Genomic DNA, 27,498 nt, shown 5'->3' with positions numbered 1-27,498 from the left:
ATGTTGGCATGTAAGAAATGTAATAAGTTGTTAGTTCTAACGCTCTGATCGAATTTTTTAATGTTTTGAACGTATTTATGTAAATGTAAATATATAGTAATGAACGGTTAAAGTTTTACAAGTTTTATGTACGTTTTACGGAAGTACTGTAGCAGTACTATAGCAGAGGAATCGGTTCCCTATAGCAGGGGAATTGGTTCCCTATTTGTAATATGGAAATTTTTTTATAATCGACACTGTAGCAGGGCACTGTTCACGGAATTGTTCATTAATGTTCACGAAAATGTTCATACCGTATTTTACTGTTCATAAATACATTTATGCCTCAAAATGTTATAACAAATATAATTCAATAGTATATTATCATATTTTCTTAAAATAAGATCAAATATTTTGTTATTTGATAAGAATATTGTTTTAAAAAGGCAATGTGACATCTCAGACTCGTATTCGGGTCGGGTACGGGTTGGGGGTGTTACATAGGTATCAATACCCCCTTCCTGTATCGATACCAATTTTTGCTTCAATGGTGCTTGGTATCGATACCCTTACCATGGTATCGATACTGATTGAATCAGTATCGATACTACTTAGCTAATTCATCCCACTTTAGCCTATGGTATCAGTACTGTTATATCAGTACGATACCCTTGACTAGATTTTCCATTTTTCAACCCGATTATTATATAAATGGGGTCAAATTTAGTTATATTTACACCATACAATACTATCAAACTCTTCTTTAACTATCTATACTACCATTCCTTCATTTTAATACTTAAAACATCTAATACCCCTCAAGATCATTGGATTTTAAGAATCACACCAACATTTCTAACTTATTTTTAAACTCATCCAGTGATTCTAATCTCTTATTTACTACTTTGACAAGTCAATTCTACCAATAAACATCAATAAACACTCATATATCAACATATCATTTAAAAACTCATTTTCTTAAATCTCTAATATTTCCTCCATTTCATAGTTTTAATCCTATATAACCTTTCCTTAAGCTTATATATCACTTAAGGTTACAAGAACTACTCATATTCAAAAGGAAAATTTGATTGATTAAAAATTTACCTTTGGAACTATGGAGGAGAGCAACCCACGGGAGAGAAGAATAAGAGGAAGAGAGAGCTTCTTTGACTTACTTTCCCCTTTTCTTAAATCCCTAGAATTTAAATGGGTTTTAATTTTATTTCACTTAAAAAGACCAAAATGCCCTTTTACTTTATCAATTGATACACTTTAGTCTAATCACTATTACAAATCATTCTTATCTTTTATTATTTACTCGAATACATCCCCATATTTTTAAATCATTTCAATAAAGTCCCTAATTCAATATTTAGGGTATTACAAAATCTTTGGTAAACGCAAACCAATTTATGTCTTAAAAATGATTTTCCTTTAAATTGTTTTAAAAGATGTTTTCAGGTATTCTACCTATCTAACCCAAAGATCGATGGTGACTCCAAATTTCAAATTAAATAAAAATCCAAGTTTTCCAAAATAAAGTCATAATTATTTTAATTTTAAATTCGTTTAAAAAATGGTTAAAACAGCAGTTATGAAAACTTTATAGCGCATCTAATAGTTTGTGGATCCATATATAATGATGTTTATCCCTGAAGGATTAAAATGCTATAGGCATTTACAAGTTGTTAGGAAATTTGTACAATATATTTACTTAAATATTTTTGATAGAATGAATCAATCTAAGTGTGTATGATATATATGAATCAACGAGAGCCTACTCACTCATATGTCTTTATAAAGACATCAAGATCAAATTATGTTACTGTATAATTTGAATTGGAACTCCTGAAGAGCTTTGAAATTGAATTTTTGAAGAGTTTCAAAAGTATATTGACCATTTAAAGGAATATGTGAGATAAAGAATCTTGAAATGAAGTTTTGTCTCGACTTGTAGATCAAGTACTTAAATTAGAACAACGGAGAAGATGATACATCAAAGGAGTCATATTTTTCAAAGTTTCCTCCCTCATGATCTTCAAAAGAAGTGTAATATAAATATTTGACGAATCATTTCAAGTGGTAATTTGAAAAGATCTATTCATTGATGTACTGTTTATCTAAAAATTTGAAGATTGTATTCAAGATTGAGTTGTAATACTCAAAGATCTTATATGCGATTATCATAAGGGGGAATAAATACGCGTTGTACTCTTTTTCCCTTAATCAAGGTTTTGTCCCACTGGAATTTCCTAATAAGGTTTTTAATGAGGCAACATGTTATATGTATTAAAGATATGTGTACTCTTTTACTTCATTAAGATTTTTTTCCCACTGGGTTTTTATCTTAATAAGGTTTTTAATGAGACACATTATCTTCATAGTCATCCAAGGGGAGTGTTATGAATATTTATGTGGATGCCTGTCTGTATCTTTTATCTCTATCTATAAGATAGGGTTTTGATATACTTTATTATTAGGACTTTAGTATCAATAAGAGTTAGAGTTTTATATGATATCTACTTTTTATGATGCTTACAAATATGGAGTTAAGAGAAAGCATTGTACACAACTCAGATTAAGATAATAATACAGTTCTCTCCCCTTGTTCCTATATATTTTGTTCTTCTTGTTCTATCTTATTGCTTCGTTTAGATTATTTCATAACGTGTTAATATTTCAGATACTTCTACTTTAAATAAATTTAATTATTATTTTAAAATTATACAAAATAATAAAAAATTATATATTAGAATCAAATTACAGTTTCGAGTAGAAATTAATGATAAAATTATTTCAAAAAGAAGAAAAGTCAGAAGTCAATTTGCGGGCCACACGTACATTAACCATAGAAAGAAGAAAGTCTGGAAGCTTTTCTTGTTCAACAGTTTGAGACTCATCTTTGAAAAATATAGAGCACAAAGGAAAATCAAGAGGAAATGTAAATAAAGTAAAGGGTAAACTATATGAATGAACACCCAATTATGGGATTGTAGTAAATAAGACCACTATTTTTTTAAAAATTAAGTCAATATGAACACTTAGCTATTTAATTGGTTCCAATATAGCACATGTTAACATTTAATGGAGGTACTTATGCTATAGTTAACAAATTGGTATAATTACATATATGGTCCTTAATACTAATACATTAAATTAATTTGAACCTAATTTTTTATCTAATCATACGGTGACGTGTGCCACCTATAGAAAATAAACCAAAGATAACTTGCATTGGGGGTTTAAACCTGGCCATTTGGCTAGAAGAAGAATGCCCAAGCCACTGGGTCAAATGCTTCATTTAGTTAAGTGATGCAACAAATTATATTTATCTTATAATATTGTTAATGATAGAAAATAAAGAAGTAATACATTTAAATGAGGATTCAAACCTACAGTAATTATAAAATATAAGATCACCTAAACTAAAATATAAGATCACCTAAACTAGTTAAACAGATATAAAAAAATTATAATTAAATTGATTGTATGTATTATAAATTGTATTTAATACAAGCTTTAAATTTTAAAGTAAAATTATTATTTTTATATTTTTAAAATTAAATTCAATATTTTTCATATTAAATTTATTTTTTTATATTTCTAAATTAAATTCAATATTTTTCATATTTATATTTCTAAAAATAGATATAAAATTATCAAAATAATAATAAAAAATATTGAATTTAGTTCAAAAATTTAAAAAAAATTATTATTTTAAATTTTAAATCTTGTATTAAATACGATTATAATACATATAATCTATTTAATTATATATTTATATAATTGATTTAAATGTTCTTTATATTTTATAATTGGTCTAGGTTCGAATCCTCATTTGAATGATTTTATTTCTTTATTTTTCTATCATTAACAATATTATAAGATAAATATAGTTTGTTGCAATACTTAACTAAATGAAACATTTGGCGTAGTTGCAATACATTTAATCTATCCAATTAGGAGGTGACATGTGTCACCATTTGATTGGATAAAAATAAATTTAATTAAATAAATTAAAATTTATAAAAAAAACCCTTCAATAAGGAGTTGACACATGTCAGATGTTACATATGTCATGATCATATATTGACACATGTCACTTCCAGATTTAATGGTTAATTTATTAAATAAAATTAAAATTAGGACCAAATTGATTGAATGTACAAGTATTAAAGATCAAATATGTATTTATATCAATTTTGTTAACTGCCACACAAGTATTTCCATTAAATGTTAATGACAAGTTGTTATATTGGAACCAATTAACTAGTTAAGTTATCATATTGAATCAATTTTGAAAATGGTGGTCATATTGACACCAACCCCATAATTAGGTGGTCATTCATATAATTTACCCTAAAATAAAAGACTTTTACACCTACCTACCTACGCTCTCTCCCAAATAATATCCCTCATTCATCGTCTGACCCGCTGTTACTAACATAACTGCAGAAAATCTTTGTATATTTCGGGTCGGGTTCAAGATTCGGATCCAGAAAGCATGTCGATGGAGTCAAGCTCAGGGACCGGGGATCGCAACATCAAAGGTATATCAACTCATGGTGGACGCTACGTTCAGTACAACGTTTATGGTAACCTCTTCCAAGTTCCCACAAAATATGTCCCTCCTATTCGCCCCATCGGCCGTGGTGCTTATGGTATCGTCTGGTAATATTTTTCTTTTTCTTTTAACTTTCTTTCTTTCAAACTTCATTTTGATTCACTTCTTGTTTATTTCATGATCTTGGTATCTTTCATATATATGATTATGTTGTTGATTTTATGAAGTTGTTTACATGTTTCGATGGGAACTTGGTAATTTAAAGGCCTGTAATTTTTAGATTGATTTTTTTCTTCTTTTGATTGAAGTGTAATATAACCATACTTTTCATGATGAATTATTGATTGGCCGTATAGCTTTAGGAGTGTGGCTCTCATTAGCATCTTTTAGTTGTACTTTGCAGTGTGATTGCTTATTAATGAAATTAAGCAATGCCCCATTGAAGTGAATGACTCTAGGTCAAACTCCCTCGTTGTGGGGAGCTTGCAAGAAAGTGACCACTCTGTTTATTAGGCTTACTGGTCTATATGTGATTAACAATGTGAAGCTGATATCTGATTTGTGTTTACCCCACGTTTTTGTTAGTGCTGCTGTGAATTCAGAAACACGGGAGGAGGTGGCTATCAAGAAAATCGGTAATGCATTTGACAACCGGATTGATGCCAAAAGGACATTGCGAGAGATCAAGCTTCTCCGTCACCTAGATCATGAGAATGTAAGTTCTGTTATCTCAATAGTTCACATTTTCACCACTTAGATGGACATTTAGTAATGTTGTTAGGCCCCTTGCTTGCTGCTGTTTTTGTGTAAACAATCAGTGGAAATGAAACAATCACTTTCTTTTCATATTGTTAGGCTTCGACCATACTTAAAATGGAGACTTTGCAGTTTCACCCGTAACCTTTCTGTCTATTTGAGTTCTTGAGGAACATAAAAATGCATAAACCAGGCTTATGATGTGCATAAACCTTTACTATTCATTTGCATGTTTGATCTCGCAATCTAACCAGGCTTTTCCTAACCTAGTAAGAGAGGTTTCCATCAGTCTATATATTCTTCAATGAAATGGTAAGCTAGAAATGCCTAGTGCAAATTACTAACTAAATTTTCCCACTGAATATATAACTTTTTAGTTTCTTACGTTTAGGCTTGGGTATACCATTCCTCTTCTTTGTAAACCTGCATTTCGATAATGATTTGAGGTTCCGCTAAAGTAGTTAATGCTGACTGTGGCATTCTACTTTAACTGGGTTTATTTGTATTCAGATTATTGCCATCAAGGACATCATAAGGCCTCCACAGAGGGAGAATTTTAATGATGTCTACATCGTTTATGAATTGATGGACACTGATCTTCATCAAATCATACGATCCAATCAATCATTGACAGATGATCACTGTCGGGTTAGTATCAATTACTTCCGCTCGTATAAAATATGTTCGGATATTCCTCCCATTTTTTTGTCACATTTACTTAGGAACATAGTATGATTCCTTTTGAGTAGCAGAAGCTGGAAATATCATTAATTATGTGGTGCTATTCGTGCAGTACTTTCTATATCAGGTTCTACGAGGTCTCAAATATGTACATTCAGCAAATGTTCTGCATCGGGATTTAAAGCCTAGCAATTTATTTCTGAACTCAAATTGTGACCTTAAAATTGGAGATTTTGGGCTTGCAAGGACAACATCCGAAACTGATTTCATGACAGAATATGTAGTTACTCGTTGGTACCGGGCACCAGAATTGCTTCTTAATTGTTCTGAATACACCGCCGCAATTGATATTTGGTCGGTGGGTTGCATACTTGGTGAAATCATGAGTAGACAACCCCTTTTCCCTGGCAAAGACTATGTGCATCAGCTGAGGCTTATCACAGAGGTATGGTGTCTAGATTCTTCTCACGGGAAACTACCTGCAAACCCTTTAGATGTTCCTTTAAACCTTACTGCTCTTCATATTCCAGAGATTGTTTCATTGCATCCTACCATGTCGATTACTATAAGTTTGGTCCCTTGATTGTGAGACTCCCTCATGTATTTTTCTGTCTTGGTAGTGCATAACCATGAGTTCTATAGATGAGAGCATCCATTGGCTTGGGACATGCTTTTAACCTCATCTAACATCCATATTTTACCTCTATTTAGCTGTTTCTAATTCGTTTTTATTTGATAATGATTCTACATTCCAATGTGATCTCATCGTGCTTGTTCGTTTAATGTTGCTAATATCTTGATGGAAGTTCAAGTATGGTGAGCTGTAAATAACTTATTTTTCCTTGGAGTAGCTTATAGGTTCTCCAGATGATTCGAGCCTCAGGTTCCTTCGAAGTGACAATGCCAGAAGATACGTTAGACAGCTTCCACAATACCCAAGGCAAAATTTCTCTGCTAGATTCCCTAACATGTCACCTGGTGCTATTGATTTGCTAGAAAAGATGCTCATCTTTGACCCCCATAGGCGCATTACAGGTAAAACTTTTGTTCTAACCACAACTTGCTATGCTGTGCTTAACTTGTTGTCAAGCATCGAAACAATCCTTATTCGAGGAACCGAATTCGCTAAAAAGTGTTTATTGTGTGTTGCAGTGGATGAAGCTCTCTGTCACCCCTACTTGGCGCCACTTCATGACATCAATGTGGAGCCTGTTTGCCCTACTCCTTTCAGTTTTGATTTTGAACAACCATCTTTTACTGAAGAAAATATCAAGGAGCTCATCTATAGAGAATCTGTAAGATTCAACTCGGATCCAATGTATTAAGAATTATGTATTTGTATATACCTGCAAAACTGTGAGACTAGAAAGATAAACGACTCAGCTTATAATAAAATACCCTTAAAACAGAATTATAGTTTATTCAACTTCATCTGCTGCATTGCACTTTCTCAATACATGATCGATGAACTTCGAATCCGGTACATCCCCACGGCACTAGCATTGACGAGCACGCAACAAATGGAAGTCATTTACTACTATACTAATGACTGGTTAACATGAAAAAAATTGTTCCCATACTTATAAAAAGTGTCCACTAGTTCGTGTTCCTCGGGAGAAAAAAACATAAAATATGGTAGTTCTTTGGATTGCTGGTCTGCAAAAAAGAGTCATACAATCATATTGAATCTTATCAGTTTCAGATGGGAGTGATCAGTTTTTTTGAAACCAATAGTTGAAAACAATGGCGGATCCAGAAATTTAAGAATATGGGTTAAAATTTTTAATTTTCTTTTCTTAAAAATAATGGATATGTATTTTTTTTTAATTTTTTCATTTTTCTTTATCATATTAAATTAAATTTTATCTTTTTTTTCCTTAAATAATGAGAATGCACTTGGTCCTATAGGATTTAGGACCAAGGATTTTCCTATAGGACCAAGGATTTAGAAAAGTATAGAAAAGAATGAAGGTTAAACTATACCAGAGACCACTCAACTATAGCCCCTTTTCATTTCGACCACCATTTTTGAATTCTTATGAATCAAACCACCCAATTATTTAAATGCATTCAATCAAACAACTAGTCGTTAACAGTTAACGGAAGTACTGGCATGGTAGTTAATAAAATTGGTATAATTTACATTTAGTCCTTATTACTTATACAATCTATCAAAGTGGTCAAAATTTTAAATTAATTCAATATCTTTAATCATCAATTTGTATGATGACACATGTCATGATATCATTGGAGGGTTTTTATTAATATATATTTAATTTAAATATTTTCCCTCCAATTGGATGATGACATGTGATACCATATGATGAAAAGAAAGCAAATTGAAACAAAATTGTACTGCAGTGGGGGTGTAGGAAATCAAACCTCTACGCCTTTGGATGATAATGAACCATCTCAACCACTGGCCCTAGGCTATTTTTAAGTATAATGCTTACTTCAACTAATATTTGTCATATAATATAATGAAGACTGAAACAATAAAAATAGAAGCAACACTAAAACGACTCAAGTCGGGGCAAATAATATATTTTAAAATATATTATTTTATGGGTGGTTCGAATATAATAAATATATTACTTTTACCATTTAAAATAGAATAAAAATAGAAGCAACACTAAAATGACTTGATTTGAATAAATTAATATTTTAAAATATATGATTTATATTCAACTCGGCCAGTCCATAAAATATATTGTTTATATTCGACCCGCCTCGACTTGATTCGAATAAATTAATATTTTAAAATAGTTGAATAATATTCGACCCAGATAGAGTTAAAATATTTTAAACAATCGAAATAATATTCAACCCATATTGAGTTAAATTTTTTAAATAGTAGAAATAATATTCGACCCGACTCGAGTTAAACATTTTTTAAATAGTTAAAATATTTTAAATAGTTGAAATAATATTCAAATATTTAATTTATTCGATCCAGACCGAGTTAAAATATTTTTAAATAGTTGAAATAATATTCGACCCGGATCGAGTTAAACTATTTTTAAATAGTTAAAATACTTTAAATAGTTGAAATAATATTCGAATATTTAATTTATTCGATCTAGATCGAGTTAAAATATTTTAAATAGTTGAAATAATATTTGACCCGAATCGAGTTAAACTATTTTTAAATAGTTAAAATATTTTAAATAGTTGAAATAATATTCAACAATTTTAAATAGTTAAAATAGTTTAACTCGATCCAGGTCTGATATTATTTCATCTATTTAAAATATTAATTTATTTGAATTAAGTCAAGGCCGGTCGAATATAAACAATATATTTTATGGGTGGGGTGGGTTGAATATAATTAGCATATTTTAAAATATTAATTTATTCAAATTATGTCGTTTTAGTGTTGCTTCTTTTTTTTATATTTTAAATGATCAAAGTAATATATTTATTATATTCGAACCACCCAAAAAATAATATATTTTAAAATATATCATTTGCCCCTACTTGAATCGTTTTAGTGCTGCTTCTATTTTTATTGTTCCAATCTTGATTATATTATAAGATAAATATTAATTGAAGTAATCATTATACTATAAAATAGCCTTGGTAAGTGGTTGATGTGGTTCCTTATCATCCAAAGGGGCAGAAGTTTAATTCCCCCCACCCCTAACGTAACACAAAACAGTTTTGTTTCAATTTACTTTTTATCCATCAAATGGTGCCATGTGTCACCATCTAATTGAAAAAAATATTTAAATTAAATATAAATTATATTAATAAAAGCCCTTCAATGATATCGTGATACATGTCACTATATGAATGAATAATTAAATATATTAAATTAATTTAAAATTATGACCACTTTGATAGATTGTGCAAGTAATAAGGACTAAATGTAAATTATGCCAATTTTATTAACTTCCACGTCAGCATTTCCATTAACTATTAACGGTTAGTAGTCTGATTGAATGCATTTAAATAGTTGAGTTGTCTGATTGACAGGAATTAAAAAATAGTGGTCGAAATGAAAAGAGATTATAGATAAGTGGTCTTTGCTATAATTTACCCAAGAATGAAATATCTGCATCATGCTGTTCATAAGTAGGTACATATAACCCTATTTCACTATAGTTTTAATTAGACGACTCAAATGAAATAAATTGACGTTTTTGGAAAACAGCTAGGAAAAACAGGTCCCAAAGTGTGACATCTGACAAAGGATCAATAGTTTTGAAACACAAGTCGGTAATACTGGAGATGAAATTACAAAGCATTGGCTTAGTAACTTGGACATCATACACAAAATAATAATAATAAATGAAGACATTTACAGTGACACCTTCACAATAATTTTCCTCAAAACCGGAAGAAAGATGTCTCTGGGATCATCTTCTTCATCAAGGACAATCTCAATTTGAGGCGATGACGTCAATATGGTGTAAAATACCTTGAGTATTCTATGGTTTTCACCCGAAGATGTATATCAAAGTGGTGGAGTAGTGCTCGGAACACCAAAACCGGAAGAAGATGAAAATGAAGAAGGTGGACGACCACGAAGAAATTGATGAGCACCACGTCATTACCATTCTACCACGCCTCGACATCGGCAAGAATTGCTCAAATATAAGTAATAAATTTGTTTATTTAAGTTTTTGTAGTCAATATTTAATTGTATCAAAAATTAATTTTTAACTAATAAATTTGTTTATTTTTAAAATTATAATTAAATAAAGTGTAATTTTGCAAAATTATAAAAGATTTAGAATTGTTTAAATCTGTTTTTTCTTTTTTAAATAAACTTTAGAATTGTACAAATGAAATTGTGGTCGTTTCTAGTCGTTTGGGGATGAAAACTCTGCAAAATAAAACTGCCCAATACAAAGGGTATCAGTACTTCTAAAGGGAGTATCAATACTACCTTTTTTATTTTTAAATCAACTAGTTGTTACTAGCTGTTGGGGCCTGATGGTATCGATACTATGTCTATGGTATCGATACTACTATACAAAGTAGTATCGGTACCCCTTTGGGGATCGGTACCATTTTTGCATTATAGAATTTGAGCAATGCTGGTAGTATCGATACTACCTTGTGAGTATCGATACTTCCTTTACCTTTGGTATCGGTACCATATGAATAATATCGGTACTGTGTTTGAGGTATCGATACAATAAGAACAATATCGGTACTACTTGTACAAAAACGTATTTTGTGCTCAATTCCAAGTAAAATAGACTTTGAATTATTTTTGGAAACTTTGAAAACCTTGAACAAATTCAATTCAATTCCAAAAACATTATTCCTTAACTTTTATATCAAAATATAATTTAACATTTTATAATGCTTATTTTAGCGTCCAACACGATATTTTGGAAGATGTGGACAATGTTTTCTATTATGACCTTCACCTCTGCAGTGGCCACAAAGTTTGGATTAACCTGGCTTTCTTTGAGGATCATCCATATCTGTATAAATTCGGCTAGATTTAGGTTGACCCTGTAACTTCCTACGCAATCTAGGATTTGGCAACCATTCCTCAGAAATTATGCATGTAGGCCAGTATGCTTCATTTGGGAGGTACTTGAAGTCACAACTATAAATGTTGCACATAGTGTGCAAACTATAACAATCATCAGCATATAAGTATGGGTCAACATTGATGTGCATACATGCAGCAACAACGTGAGCGCATGGGAACCTAAAAGCTTAAAATCGACCACAATCACTCCATCTTCTATTCGGATTACCAGTGTATGTTGTAGAATTACCTCCCTCATGTGGTCGAACTAGTGCTTGGACAATGAAATTAGAATCAAGTCTGGCAAAATTATGGACAAACATTGATATCGTATGTGTTTGATATTTTTGCATTGCATTCTCAAAATCTGGAGCCCAATTTCTCCCATCGCTGATCATGACATCAATTTGTGCACTTTTGTCTATCCATACTTTACCCAACCTAAAGTAAGCCTCCCTAACAATACTTTCTATCGGGAGATGTCGAGTCCCTTTCAGCACTAAGTTGATACATTCAACAAGGTTGGTAGTCATATGGCCGTAACGTCGACCCTCAACATCATATGCTTGTGACCATCTCTCCCTTGGTATTTCAACTGCGAACTCATACACATCATCTCCGTATATTCTCAAATTTTCAAGTCGTGCACGGAAGTTTGGTTGGAGTAAAGCATACCCTACAAAGCAGTAACTTAAATGTTATTAAAAAAACATTAATGAAGAAGAAATAATTAATGACAAATGCTAAGGTACTTATCCATGTTGATAATCTCCTTTTTGATATTTTTCTGCTTAAACCTCTTCATTGCATTCGACGCGATATGACGTATACAATATGCAGGATATGTGTGTGCTGCTGGCGTCCATCTATTTTCAGGTTTATCAATTGTGCTTAACAACCCAGGCGATCGATCTGAGATCATGCAAACCCCTTCTTGAGTGGCAACATGGGAACACAAGTTGGAGAGAAAGAAATTGCAAGTTTCCTCCAATTCATTTTTAACAATCGGACTTGATCGAGCCATTGACCGAGTCGACTAAGCTACTGACCAAATCGACCAAGTTGTTGACAAAACAGATCGAGCCATTAATCAAACCGATCCAGCCATTAATTGAATCGATCAAGCTGTCTTAAGCTAATTCGAGCTACCTAGAGCCTAGCTAGGTAGCGTCACCTTTGATAGTCGTTGACTGACTGTTGAATTTTCTTATAACACCTACCCTAGATTTTTTAGTTATGTTTCAAAAAATTGAACCCGATAAGCTATTTTAGTATTTTACCTTGCAATTTGATCTATTTTTCCTTATTTAATTCTTTTTCTGATGTAATTTGTTTTGCTATGTATCTAAGATATTAACTAGAAGTTGAATTGAAGTTGATGATGATCGAATAAAGTTTAATTGGTTGATCGATCTAGCTCAAAAATTGAGTTAATCATTTACTATCCCATGCATGCTTTATGGTACATGTTAGTTGGTCAATGCATAGAAGAATATGATTTGGATAGGAGTTATGGCTGTAACGTCCTAAATTCGGGTCTAATACTTAGGGTCAGTTTCGGGTCGATTTTTTAGTTTCCGTTAAGAAGAAATTTTTTTTCCTAAAATTCATATTTTGGTTTTAAAAATATTTTGGAAATGGTTTTAAGTGATTTTAGATGATTAATTTTAATTATGGAAGTTTAGTTAAATGATTTGGTTATTGAATTGAAGGAATTGAAAATTATAATTTCAGTGATGATTTTGTAAATTTTCACAATTTTCAAAGTCTATGAAGCAATTACACCAAGGCTTATGTTTAGAGTTTTTCCTTCTAAATTAAATTTTTTAATTTTCCCTTTTTACCATTTTTCCATCTAGATTCATTTTAATCTAAAATTTACATTTCCTTATTTGATTGTTTTTATTCACGTGCTTTTCATTTCCTTCTTATTTTACATTTTAGTAACTTCTCTTAACTCCATATTTTCTTTCGTTTTCTCCCAAATAAGCTGATCAATTCTTTCTCTTTTCCTTCTTGATTTCTAAATTCACTCATCTCAATCTTGAATTTATTTCTCAAGTTCTCTTCTTTTATATCCTTGTTTTTAAAACTTGATCATAATGGAGTTTCATTGATGATCTCAATTTTAATACATTTCCAGCAAGGTAAGGATCTTTTCCTTGGTTTTCTTTCAATCTTCAAGTGCAAGTGACTATGTGTTAATGATTCTATTGAATTGTTGATTTAACTGAAAGGATTTTTAATATTTGAATTGATTATTAAAGATAATCAATGTGTTGATTTCTTGAATTGGTTTTGAGGTTTTCTTAATGAATTTGAGTTATTTTTGGAGTGATTATAATCATATTAGATCAGTTTTTTGATTGCAAATGATTTGGATATTGATTTCTCAAAAACAATGTCGATTTTTGATATTTTTGGGAATCCAAGAATTTAGGTTTTTAGATGTTAATTAGTGTGGAGATTTGTAATACCCCAAACATCGGGTCAGTGACTATAGTGAAAGCGTTTAAAATTTGGAGGTTTAATTTGAATAAATTGAAAAATACATGGATTATTTAGGAAATTGTGTTAAGACTTATTATTAAGAATGAAAGAATAGAGGGACATTATGGTCTTTTAAAAGGAAATGAATTTAATATTTATTTTATTTGGGATATTTATTGAGGTTGAAAAGGGGAAATAGGATAAGCTGCAAACTTAGTTCTCTTCTTCTTCTTCTTCCCGTCGTCCCCGTACCCTCCATAGCAAAGGTAATATTTCTCCAAGTGATATAGAGGCTTAAGGAAAGTTCAAGGATGATTAAAACTAAGGGATTAGTGATTTATTAGTGATTTAATAAAATGCGTTTTTAAGTCATTTGATGAAATATGGTCAGTTATTGGAGTTTAAAAGCATATTTGACTTGTCAAAGAAGTAAATAGGAGATTGGGAGCCTTAGAAGTGATTAAAAACATGTTTGAAAATTTGTTGTGATTCTTAGTTTTAAGTGTTCTTTAGAGATTATGGATGTTATAAGGAGATTTATGGATGCAAGTTAGTTTAGATAAGTGATAATGAGTTTAATGGTATGGTTGGAGATAAGAGTAAGAGATTAGGTGAAATTTGTGTAAAATTCGAAGTAAAAGGGGTAAAATCTGGGTAAGGGTATCGGTACTGGAAGAACAGTACCGATACTATAAGGTTAAATTAGAGGATTCAGATGAACATTATCGATATTGATTTAAAGAAGTATCGATACTAAGGTGTAAGTATCGATACCAAGAGGAAGGTGTCGATACCGTAATCAAAAATGAAATTCTAGAATGCTAGAATGGTATCGATACTGAAGTGGGTATCGGTACCATAGAAGAGAAGTATTGATACTATAGGAGGGGTATCAATACAATTCAGTCTGAAATGTTAAGTTAGGGTGAATTTTAATAGAATTCGAATTATAGTACTTTTGAGTATTATTACTTTGGATAAATGTTAGTAAGTATACTAACATCATATTTTTATGTGTGATTATGGATACTTGTATAGATCGTAATCAAGCATGAGTCAAGCAATCAGAAAGGCAAGTATAAAGTCGCAGAATAGTCGGACTACATTAGGGCATAATAGTGAGGCATACCAGGTGAGTGCATTATATGCACTTATACAAGTTGAGGATTACTTGCGATGAGTGAACCTCGAATGATTTGATAAAAATATGTTTTACAATATTTTGAAATGATTTTTACGAATAATTTTAGAGTACGAACTACTATAAAACAAATGGATGAACTCTTATATTGTTTTAACAACTATAAATGTTAAATCTACGAATTTGATATTAAAGGCCTATTGTATGTGCATTGAGAGTCATAGGTGCATTTTGTTTAATGCATATGTTGTATTTCGTATTAGTACCATGTGTACTATCGACACTATGTGTGCAACCCACGAAATTCATAATGAGTTTATGAATTGCCGTATAGACACTATGTGTGCAACCCACGGAATTCATAATGAGTTTGTGAATTACCGTATCGACACTATGTGTGCAACCCACAGAATTCATAATGAGTTTGTGAATTACCGTATCGACACTATGCATGCAACACACAGAATTCATAATGATTTTGTGAATTACCGTATCGACACTATATTGGCAATCCATGGAATTCATAATAAGTTTGTGAATTTCCATTTCGGCACTTAGGTGCAACTCATGTACCATGCATTCTTATTCAACATACATTGGATAAATAAAAGGATAATTTGGGGAAAATACTAATTGATAAGTATGTTGGGCATACTGAACATTGTTTTGTAGGTTATATGAAAGAAACTTGGTTTTCCAAACCAATATTAAGTACTACTATGATTTGTATGATTTAAATTCATATTTTAATATTTTATGATATGCTTATGTTTTGATTACACCTCATTCTTATTATTATGCCTCACTAAGTGAATACTTAGCGTGTGTTTATTTCACGCATAGGTATTAGTACGAGCGGAGTAAGGAGGACAGCTGACATCGTCAATCAAGGGTTACCTCATCAGTAACTGTATGACAACTATGTCTACTTTTGATATTATTAGATGACATGAAATAGACTTATGATAATGCTCTGGAAATTATTTGACTTATGATGATTGTAATATTTAATATGTTAGAATTTTAAGACTATTTTACATACTATAAATTAATGAACATTTTATTATTATTACATTAAAATGTTTTATGTATAGAAACAAATTTTTACTAGTTTTCAAAAGAGAAAATGTTTTTAAAAGCCATGTGACATCTGTGACTTATGTACGGAAACGTATACGGGAAATAGGTGTTACATTTATTAGTATCAGAACTATAGGTTTAGTCGAATCTCGGCCGAAACAGGGTGTTACAAGATTCTTGCGTTTTAGATTGAAGCTTTCAAAGACACATTTTGACAAGGTTTTTGGTGTTTTTGACGTTTGCACTATGTTTTAGAAGTAGAGGATTCTGCTTTTTTTAGATTAGATTATGATGTGTTAATTTGATTTTCAAGGTTCTTATTGTGTTGTTAGTTGAGAAAACTTGGTGCTTTGACTTTGGTGAACTTTGAGGTAGTATTTGGAAGTATTTTCGGCTTTCAGAAAGAAAAGTGAGTGGCTCTCTTTCTTAGGAAATGAACATGATTCAAGGTTGAGGTTTATGTAGTGTTACATTTGTAATTCCTATATATTGTGTTATTTGGCTAATTATGATGATGGAATATGAATTATGTTAATTTACATATGATGCCACTTGTGTCAGAAATGTGAATTTGAACTATGAATGTGTTGTGTTGTAAATGATGCATTGGATTTTGGAAATGGTTTGTGAAAATCTATATATATTATGAATGTGAAATGGATGAGCTGAACTTTCTCACTGTCCAAATATGTGGGTTGATCATGACAACCATCCGTAAGTGTGTTTCAAAATTTATTTGAATCAATATGTGAAAACTATGCATCATTGACAATAGCTCTTGGTGAATTGGATTAATTGGCTATTATTATTAATAGGACCTTTGGATATGAAAGACATGCCTAGGAAAGAGTACTCTATGTGTTTTGTATTAGTGTATGATTCATGGTTCAGATCGTACGTTAAACTTTGCTCCGAGAAGATATGGGGTAAGGTTTGGTGTTGAGTTTGCTTCGTAATTCATGGTTTTAGACTTATGTGAGTCTGTAAGCAAAATGGGAGTTGTATTCAGTCCATTTATCCAATGAGTGAGTTGTGTTTCGAACAAAAGCCTTTGATCTTAAAATGGAAAAATAAGCGTGATTGTGTGATTTGCCAAGGAAGGTAATGTGCATGTGTGCTTGTTGTTTGCTTTTAAACTATATGGTCGTTGATGTTTGTTTAATCTAGAAATCAAGTGATTTGGAAAACATTAGTTGATTATTCAAGGATGATATGTTGAATTATATCTGTAGAGTAAAGAACAAGTTATATATGAACATATATGATTGATCTTTATCTTGGTTATGTGCACTGTTTTGAATGTTATTCGTTCACTAGGCTTTATAAGCTCACACTCGTTGTTAACACTTTTCAGAGGATTAGAGTAAAGTTTGGAGGTGAAGAGCTTGGCATCAGTGTGATCAAGCAAGGCTAAGGCATAAAGTAATACGTACGTGGGTTCTAAAACTTTGTGTGGTAATTTGGGGATGTTTGGGACTTATACCTATTATTCACTTTGTTGGACTTATAATACTGGATTTTGATTTGAAATAAGTGGATTTACATTTGGGATTTAACGTTGGTTTGATTCATTGAATTTGGATTTATAAGTATGAACTTGTTACTTGAAGCATGAGATTACTCAAATATTCTTTTATACCCTAAATAAGTGTTTAGAGTGTTTCATTAAGTGTAACTTGGAAAACTAAACGTGTTAGACTCTTAGGTTGAATGAAACAACCTTAAATGCCAAAAATGATTAGGTGACTTGTGCTTGAATAACTTTTATGAAATTGTTGACTTTTGGTATCAAATCCTTGATTAATGTGTTGAATTGTGTTATAAAGCATGTTATACCTTTGTTTCAACATGTATGAAGTGGTTGAATAGTGTCCAAGCATGTTCCTAGCCCATGAATACTTTTATGTGGGTAATTAGTTAACCCAATATGCATGTTCTTGATAAATCTGTAGTTTTTCAAAAAAAAAAAAGGATCGAATCCTAAAAGGATCGATCCCTTTCAAGAAAGGATCAATCCCTTCGTTGTTTTTCTCGATGGAAAAAAGGTGAAATTGCATTCATTAAAGGTATGAAGTGTTCTTAAATTCTAATTTGACCTCCGAATGATTGTGTGGGTTCAATTTAACCCATAAATTGAATTGTTTAATTACTTAAACTCTTAATTTGGAAATTTGATAAGATTTGAGTGATCACTTCTTAAACACACTTAATTACATAATAGAACCCTCAATTATATGTTACTATTTGGTACGTAAGTTTTTCATATTTACGTTTGGGTCCTTAATATTGTATGAAGGATTAAATGATTGTCTGATGTCCGATTGGTATGAAATTTTGCGTGTTGCTTCCTTATGCCAATGTTTAACACGTGGTAACCGTAATTGGGTGATTTGACTTGTTGATTTATTATATGATGTGAAATGAACAAAATACCCCTAAATGTTTAAATGTAATGTTTACATGTTTAATTGATATTCAGTTTCATATTAGTTACATTGAACATTGTGTGTGAAGAATAGTAAGAAATTTTAACTTGTTTGTGTCCGCGAATTGTGCGTAATGTGGATCATGATCTATCAAACATGATTGTAACCTAATTTACTCTTAGGTATCCAGCTCGGACTCCTGGATCGGGTATAGAGAGTTACAATGACTGATTATTTTAAATTCACTCTGATTTCGATAAAATGATAATATACAATTTAAGACATGGATAACTCATACAAGAAAATTAATGATCGATAGGAATTTCAAGTTCAAGGATTTATTTAATAAAGTAGTTAACCTCAAGACCCTCAACTCTGATTATTCTGCTGAAGATATTTTATAACTGAAATACATAGGTGATAAATGAAAATAATACCCTTAAGATGACATTGATAGCAGAATTGACCTTAGAATTTTTATTTGACCTGATAAATTTACCGATTCACCTATTAAATCCCTGACTTGTTTAAAAAATTATAGTAATCAATTTTATCCTCCAAGAGGGTAAAAGACTCATAATTTCTTGTTTCTGTGACAAACATCCAAAGACCAAATTACTGAAAATAATGCTTACAATTGGATCAAATAAAATAACTAAAATACCCTCAAATTTTGAAATAACTAAAATAAATTCGAGTACTAAAATGACCAAAATACACTCATGACCTAGAGTAAGTGAATGTCAATGGATACATTCTAGAAAAACTAATAAACCTAAATGTTGTAGCACCTATAAAGGTTATGGAGCATGATCCCTATATGTCAAAAATTACTACTACTATTATTGTTGAGTTAATCGATCGATGGAATAGGCCAAGGGGGGAATTGGCAATAAAAATTTCGGTGGAAGCTTTTGCAAAAATTGAAAATATTTGCACAACGATTTAGAGTGGTTCGACTTTCTCAACCAAAGTCTACGTCCACTACCTTAGCTATCCACACCAAGGATTTTCCACAAGTTCACTAATTTGTGTTTCTTTTGAGGACAAAGAGTAACCTTACAAATCCCTCAAGAATTATACTCCAAATTCTTGAGACCACTCTCTCCCAAAGAGAACAATACAAATTTTGCAAACATACAAGAAAATCCAAACAAGGCAAGATGTTTGCACAATTCTAGAACAAGAATGAATACTCAAGAATAATACAATTGAGCACAATAAGTTTCTTGAAAGCAAAAATGAATATTGAATGAAATAGGCTTGAAAATGCTCAAACTTGAGGTTTGATGCTTTCTCTTTGATTCTCTCTTGATTCTTGTTGATTGTTGTTTCTTGTTGTTGATCAATGGATTCTAAGCTTGTTTAAATACTCCTTCAATTGATTCTGAACATTGGGGATGATTAGTGGAGTCAATGGAGCCGTTTAAGTGTGAAAACAATTAATAAAACTGCTTGGAGCGTGGGGGGAATCGGTACCCCCTCATAGGGAATCGATTCCCTTAGTGTAAAATTCAAATATTTCGACCGTTGAACAAGGGGAATTGATACCCCCCTTGGGGGGAATCGGTACCCCCTTGGGGGGGAATCGGTTCCCTCCGAGTATTCTATTATTTCTCGGAGCCAAACCAATCAGAGGGAATCGGTTCTCTCTGGGCAATCTGCCCATTTTTGTTTGATTTTAATTAAGAAATGATTTTTGACTTGATTAAGGCTCGAAATACTTTGTAAATTTGTTTAACATATTTTTTACACTTTAGTAAGGATTAAAAAGAATTTTGAAAGACTTGGAGTAATATTTTGATATTCGAATAATTATATCGAATATACTTTAGAAAACCTTTTGTAATATCTGAAAATTCATTTAACTTAATTTGTTATATCAAAACATCAAAATGTTTTCAATAATCTCCCCCTTTTTGATATAACAAAACATTTTAGTAATTTTAAGATTTTCTAATAAATTTAGAAATCAGTTTTGAAATTACTCCCCCTTACTATAACACTTCTCCCCCTTTTTGTTAAATCAAAAGGACTTTAAAACGTTTTTAAACAAGGTTTTGAAAAATTAGCCAATTGATATTTAGAATTTTCAAGTTGCTAAAAATCACAATCAAGAGAAGGCGTTAGCCATTAGTTTCATAATAAATATTCATAAATGAATGTGAAATGGTGAAATTGGTCATATATCTAAAATGATGCACAAAATTAAAATTGAAGCAAATCCACATATAAGTTCAAATCATCCATAACATCCAAAACATAAATCCAAACATATAAGCATCCAAATTCAAACAATCCACAAATTCAAACATCCAAAATGCTAAAACATTACTTTCTAAGTCCCATCTAAGTGAAGTAAAGCACAACAAGAATCAAACATTTGTAGGAGGATCGGGAGGAGGAAAATGAGCTCACATAACAGCCATCTCATGTGTGAGCGCATTAATACATTCATTCATAGTGGCGTTGTTCGTGCGCATCTCCTGAAGAATTTCCAATTGTTGAGCTCCCATTGTGGATAAATGAGACTCTATGGAAGTGAAGCGTGAATCCATGGATGCATACTGGAAATCAAATGTCTCCATAAAGGATTGAAAATATGGAGGCATTTGATCCTCTGGTCATGCTTGTTCTTCGTGCTGCTCCGGCTCATCGTCAGCGTCGTCAGCTTCTAGAGGTTGGTCTACAGTACGAACCCATATACCAGTATCTTCATTGATCTTACATCCCAATTTAGTTAAAAAAAAAGAGATTGATTTGGTTTTTGAGTGGAAAAGCGGTATCAAGACCAACCCTAATCTCAACTTTAGAAAATAGATTACTCAAAATACAACCGTAAACTAGAGATGAACATAGTTTCTTATTAGGAACAAGATTTACGGTTTCGATAATTTTAGCAAAGATAATATGAGGTAGGTTGATTTTAAGATTATTTTGGACACAATGTAGTCAAAATAGATCCAAGGCTCAAAGAGTGGAGTAACGGCCTCCGGATGGTCGAAACCACCAAGAGATCATAAGATGAAGGAAACGATCATGGAGATCTAAGACACTCGCACTATCCCTTCGTTTATACTGAGAACCTATCGTTTGTTTTTCATTTTCTAAGCCGTCGTTATCTAATCATAATGTGGTGGCTATGTATTCCGAGTCAATAAAAGATAATCATCCTAGAAGATAGGATCGAATTCCTATGGTTGTGGTTTTATCTCAGTTTTGGACACAAACAACATTAGAGTAGAAGATACGAACAAGTTGATGATAAACTATTGGTTCAAGTTCAAAAAGTTTATCAAATTTCCACTCTCTAAGGGTGTGAAGATATCTAAAATTAATGTCTAACATGGATTGAATAGATAGGATTTGTTCTTCCCAGATTTTTGTAAGACTCAAAGTATTGAGAATACCTAAAGAGTAGATTTTGTACACGACCTAGTTCATTGAAGCATGAATTAAGAATAGTCATAGAAGAATCATCGGGATTGGGATTAGGAATTTGTTGGATAGGAGGTGGATTTTTGAGGTTGGTTTGGTGGTTGGCTAGATCGACTAGAGGAAGGTCTAGAACATTTGTGAGACATGTCGTAAGATAATCGGAATGGAAAGAGTAACCGGCAATTTTAAAAACACATGTATGCAACAAATATCAATCCCAAAACTCAATTGAGTCCGCAATATTCAAGGTTCTCTAAATCGAATCTTAATGGGCAAAGTTTTGAAACATTATGTTTGAAAAACAAGTTTTGAAAATTAATATGTGTATAGTTTTCATAGTAACAACATAATTAAATCAAAAACACAAATTTTGAAATTAATTAAAGATTTTCATTTTTTTAATTTCAAAAATTCAAAAATCAATTGAAAATTTGTGAGATTTTGATGAAATTAGTTGTAAATTTTAGATTAGAAACATCAAATAATCAATGCCTGATATATAGTTCAACCTAGAACTAATTAAAACTAGTCCTAAAATCAAAATTTGATAAAATAGAAGTTTTAGAAAAAACCTTGAAGATTTTTGGATTTGAGTGAGATTGGATGAAGTTTTCTAGATTTTAATGATTTTAGCAGGTTTAGGAGATGAAATATGATGAAATTCTTACTAGAAATCGTTGTTTTGAAGCAATATGGAGATTTGGGGAGATAGAGAGGTTAAAAGGTGTGAGAATAAGAGAATAGAGGGTTTGAGAGGATGGGGTTCTTTTTTCTTTTAAAAACCAGAACCCGTTGGGGGTATCGATTCCCCTGGGGGGAATCGGTTCCCTTTCAAAGGGGAATCAGTTCCCCTTCAACGGGTATCGATTCCCTCTGCACCAAAATGCTAAAAATCTGATTTTAAACACTCAAAATGTTAAATTAATTTGCTCTAGTGGTATTGGCAACTCATATATTGAAAATTAATCATGTTCAATCAATCAATTTTATCCTTAAACTGCATTTGAACATAAAATTAATTTTTACTAAGAATCATAAACACCCCCTAACTAATAGCAAAGAATGCAATAAAATATTATTATTATTATAAGCATTTTTCATTTATTCTTAAAAGTGCTAAAATAAATTTAAACACTAAGTGAAGATAGGTTAGTTAAACCTAATTCTCCCCTAAGTATCCAAAATCTTTCTTTGTCTAAAGGTTTTGTAAATATATCCGCTAATTTGTACAAAATATCAACAAATTCTAGAACTACATCTTCCTTAGCGACATGGTCTCTAATGAAGTGATGTCTAATTTCAATATGCTTAGTTCTAGAGTGTTGGATGGGATTTTTAGTGAGACAAATAGTACTAGTGTTGTCACACTTGTTAGGAATGGTACCTACTTCAATTCCATAATCAAAAAGTTGTTGTTTCATCCATAAAACTTGTGCACAACAACTACCGGCTGAAATGTATTCCGCTGAAGTGGTAGATAATGCAACACAATTTTGTTTCTTTGAAAACCAAGAAATCAACATATTTCCAAGGAATTGGCAAGTATCGGAGGTGCTTTTCCTATCTAATATGCATCTTCCATAATCCACATCAGAAAAGGCATGCAAGCTAAAGCTAGAGTCTCTAGGATACCAAAGTCCTAAACTAGGAGTTTCCTTAAGGTATCTAAAGATTCTCTTAACAGCTAGTAAATGTGATTCCTTAGGACATGATTGAAATCTTGCACATAAGCAAACACTAAACATAATGTCTGGTCTACTTGCAGTTAAATAAAGCAAAGAGCCAATCATTGACCTATATAATTTAACATCCACACATTTACCTCCTTCATCTTTGTCAAGGTTTGTAGATGAGCTCATTGCAGTGTCATGAGTTTTCCCATTTTCCAGTCCAAACTTCTTGAGCATATCATTGACGTACTTAGCTTGATTGATGAAGATGCCATCTTTTATTTGCTTGATTTGGAGTCCCAAGAAAAATGAGAGCTCCCCCATCATGCTCATCTCGAATTCACTTTGCATTAGCTTAGACAATTCTTGGAAAAGAACATCATTAGTAGAACCAAATATTATATCATTAACATAAATTTGTACTACTAATAAATCTTTACCTTTATGCTTTAAAAACAATGTAGTGTCAACCTTCCCTTTTGAAAAACCTTTTTCAATTAAAAAATTTGACAATCTTTCATACCAAGCTCTAGGAGCTTGTTTTAAACCATAAAGAGCTTTTGTCAATTTAAAAACATGATCTGGAAATTTTGAATCTTCAAAACCAGGAGGTTGTTCCACATACACTTCTTCTTTTATAAAAACATTTAAAAATGCACTTTTAACATCCATTTGATATAATTTAAATTCATTGAAACATGCAAATGCTAATAACATTCTAATTGCTTCCATCCTAGCTACGGAAGCGTATATTTCATCATAGTCTATGGCCTATTCTTGAGTATACCCTTGAGCAACAAGTCTAGCCTTGTTTCTCACTATATTACCACTTTCATCAAGCTTATTCCTAAATACCCATCTAGTACCTACAGTAGATTTATTACTAGCCCTTTCAACTAATGTCCATACTTTACTTCTCTCAAATTGATTTAACTCTTCTTGCATAGCCATAATCCAATGTTCATCATTTAATGCTTCTTTAATATTCTTAGGCTCTATGCATGAGATAAATGCAACATAATTACAAATATTTCTAAGAGAAGATTGAGTTATTACCCCTTTGGATGGATCACCTATTATTTCACCATCCTTGACATAGTTGTATTCCCTTGGGTAAGAAACTTCCCTTTCTTCAATGGTTGGATTCTCAAGAGGATCTTGAGTTTCCTCATCTTTCGTTTCTTCCTTTGATAATGGTTCTCCAACATCATGTCCAAAGTTATTTATGTTTATAATACCTACATCATCATTCACACAAGAATCCTTCCTCGGAAGGAGATTATCATCGAAAACAAACTGTATAGATTCTTCTACAACTAAAGTTCTTTTATTAAATACTCGATAAGCTTTAGAATTTAAGGAATAACCCAGAAAAATACCTTCATCACTTTTAGCATCAAATTTGTCAAGATTGTCTTTACCGTTGTTTAAAACAAAACATTTACATCCAAAAGGATGAAAATAGCTAATATTAGTCTTTTTATTTTTAAAAAGTTCATATGGAGTTTTCTTCAAAATAGGCCTAATCATTACTTGTTTAATAACATAACAAGCGGTATTTGTGGCTTCCGCCCGAAAATATTTTGGCAAATTGTTTTCACAAAGCATGGTTCTAGCTATTTCTTCTAAAGTTCGATTTTTCCTCTCAACAACTCCATTTTGTTTAGAGGTTCTAGGTGCTGAAAAATTATGGCTAATACCATTAGAATTACAAAATTCAGTAAATCCAAGATTTTCAAATTCAGTTCCATGATCACTCCTAACACTAGTTATAGAGTAACCTTTTTCGTTTTGGATTACTTTTGAAAATGTGATAAATATTTCTAATGCTTCATCTTTAGTACTTAAGAATAGAACCCAAATATATCTAGAATAGTCATCTACCAATACAAATGCATATTTTTTTCCGCCCAAGCTAGTAGTTCTAAATGGCCCAAAAAGATCTAAATGGATCAATTATAATACTCTACTAGTGGATACATCGTTAATGGATTTAAAAGAAACTCGCTTTTGTTTTCCTTTAGCACAAGCATCACAGATTTTATCATTATCAAATTTTAGTTTAGGCAACCCTCGAACTAAATCTCCTTGAATTAACCATTGCAAAACACTCATACTAGCATGTCGTAGTCTCCTATGCCATAACCAACTATCATGCTCATCCTTAGCAACTAGGCATAAATTAGTCATATCTATAGAATCTAAATGCACCATGTAAATGTTTCTTATTCTATGACCAACAAGCATAATCCGATTAGATGCAATGTCAATGACTTTACAACCATCAATATCAAACATGACATTGAATCCCTTATCACACAATTGACTAATACTCAATAGATTATGCTTTAATCCATTCACATATAAAACATTATTAATTTGTATGGAAGAGGTATTACCAATGTGACCTTTTTGAGTTATCACCAAAAGTCACTTCTCCTCCATTTTTGACATTGAGCTCTATGAACCAGCTTTTGTCTCCGGTCATGTGTCTTGAGCATCCACTATCAAGGTACCATGAGTTTGAGTTTATTTCCCGTGCCTTGTAGCAATGCTCCTTTTCCTACAAACATAGATTAATTTTTGATTTTTGGTACCCAAATTCTTTTGGGTCCATATTCATTAGTTTCCAAAATCCTAGTCCCCTTAGGTATCTATTTGTGTAGGATATCCTTATCTTTAGTAGTAATGAGTTCTTTAGAAACCCATATACTTCTAACGATTTTTCCATTAGAGGTTCTTCGGGGACCTTTATGATTGTAGTTTTTAAAACTTTTTCTAATAAAGTTGGATTTTGAATTTTCTCCATTTTCAAAACGTTTTGTTCTAACTTTATCAAAAGAAGCTTTAATATCATCAATTTTCTTTTGATTATCATCATTGACCTTTGAAAGTAAATTTTTCAAATCAAAATTTTTCTTTTCAAACTCTTCTAGTTTGATTTGCAAATTTTTTATTCTACTTTCAAGATCATTATTGGTTTTGGACATAAGACTATTTTCATTTTTTAATTTTGAAATATCATTTTTTAATTTTGAAAATAAAGTCTTATAATCCAAAGCCAGCCCATTATAATCCTCTAATAACTCATCATAAGATAATTCATCCAAATTGAATGAGTTAGAGGTTACCTTAGAATCTTCCCCGAATGCCATCAAGCACAAGTTTGCTACTTCTTGTTCCTCTTCATCGGAACCTTCTTCATCGCTCCATGTAGCTACATGAGCCTTGTGCTTCTTCTTTGATTGACCATTTTTCTTTAATTGAGGACAATCATATTTGACATGTTCTGGCTTTTTGTATTCGTAGCAAATGATCGAGTCCTTCTCCTTTGGTTCAGTTTTCAAACCTTCATTTCGTTTGAATTTTCTTTCTCGGTTTGGCCTCATCAATTTTCTGAACCGTTTGGCAAATAATGCCATTTCCTCATCATCGTCATCTTCATCCGAACTACTCTCATCTTTTGTGGATTTTAGAGAAACTTCAATGTTCTTCTTCTTCTCCTTTGGTGTCCCATCAATCTTATCGAGGTCTACCTCATCTTGAAACAACATTTCATGAGTGAGTAGTGAGCCGATTAGTTATTCAAGGGTTAAGGACTTTAAGTTCTTAGCCTCGATAATTGTCGTCTTCTTTGATTGACAAGATTTTGGAAGTGAGGAAACCAACTTCCTAACAAGCTTTTCATTTGGAATGATCTCTCCATATGATTTGAGACCATTGACAATCATTGAAAATCTATTTGTCATAGCTTTGATATCTTCATCCGGTTTCATCTT

The 27,498-nt window shown here is 31.6% G+C and overlaps 1 protein-coding gene across 1 annotated transcript; it reads left to right on the top strand.

Moving 5' to 3' along the window:
• The first annotated feature begins 4,471 nt into the window (after positions 1 to 4,471).
• On the top strand, positions 4,472 to 7,391 carry LOC120215651 (mitogen-activated protein kinase homolog MMK2-like). The gene is made up of 6 exons (XM_039213274.1): positions 4,472 to 4,653; positions 5,132 to 5,261; positions 5,813 to 5,950; positions 6,096 to 6,428; positions 6,835 to 7,018; positions 7,136 to 7,391. The coding sequence occupies exons 1-6, from the start codon at positions 4,487 to 4,489 to the stop codon at positions 7,306 to 7,308; spliced, it is 1,125 nt and encodes a 374-aa protein (XP_039069205.1). The 5' UTR covers positions 4,472 to 4,486; the 3' UTR covers positions 7,309 to 7,391.
• The last annotated feature ends 20,107 nt before the right edge of the window (positions 7,392 to 27,498 follow it).

Source organism: Hibiscus syriacus, unplaced genomic scaffold, assembly GCF_006381635.1.
Source record: "Hibiscus syriacus cultivar Baekdansim isolate YM2019G1 unplaced genomic scaffold, ASM638163v2 tig00110151_pilon, whole genome shotgun sequence".
Lineage (NCBI taxonomy): Eukaryota > Viridiplantae > Streptophyta > Magnoliopsida > Malvales > Malvaceae > Hibiscus > Hibiscus syriacus.
This window is presented reverse-complemented; position numbering and strand designations above follow the sequence as displayed.

Excerpts from the sequence above, each read along its gene's own strand:
- LOC120215651 (XM_039213274.1), top strand. The coding sequence starts at position 4,487 with ATGTCGATGGAGTCAAGCTCAGGGACCGGGGATCGCAACATCAAAGGT. Across the intron at positions 5,262-5,812 it reads GTCACCTAGATCATGAGAAT|ATTATTGCCATCAAGGACAT; the intron begins GTAAGTTCTGTT and ends ATTTGTATTCAG. Across the intron at positions 6,429-6,834 it reads AGCTGAGGCTTATCACAGAG|CTTATAGGTTCTCCAGATGA; the intron begins GTATGGTGTCTA and ends TCCTTGGAGTAG.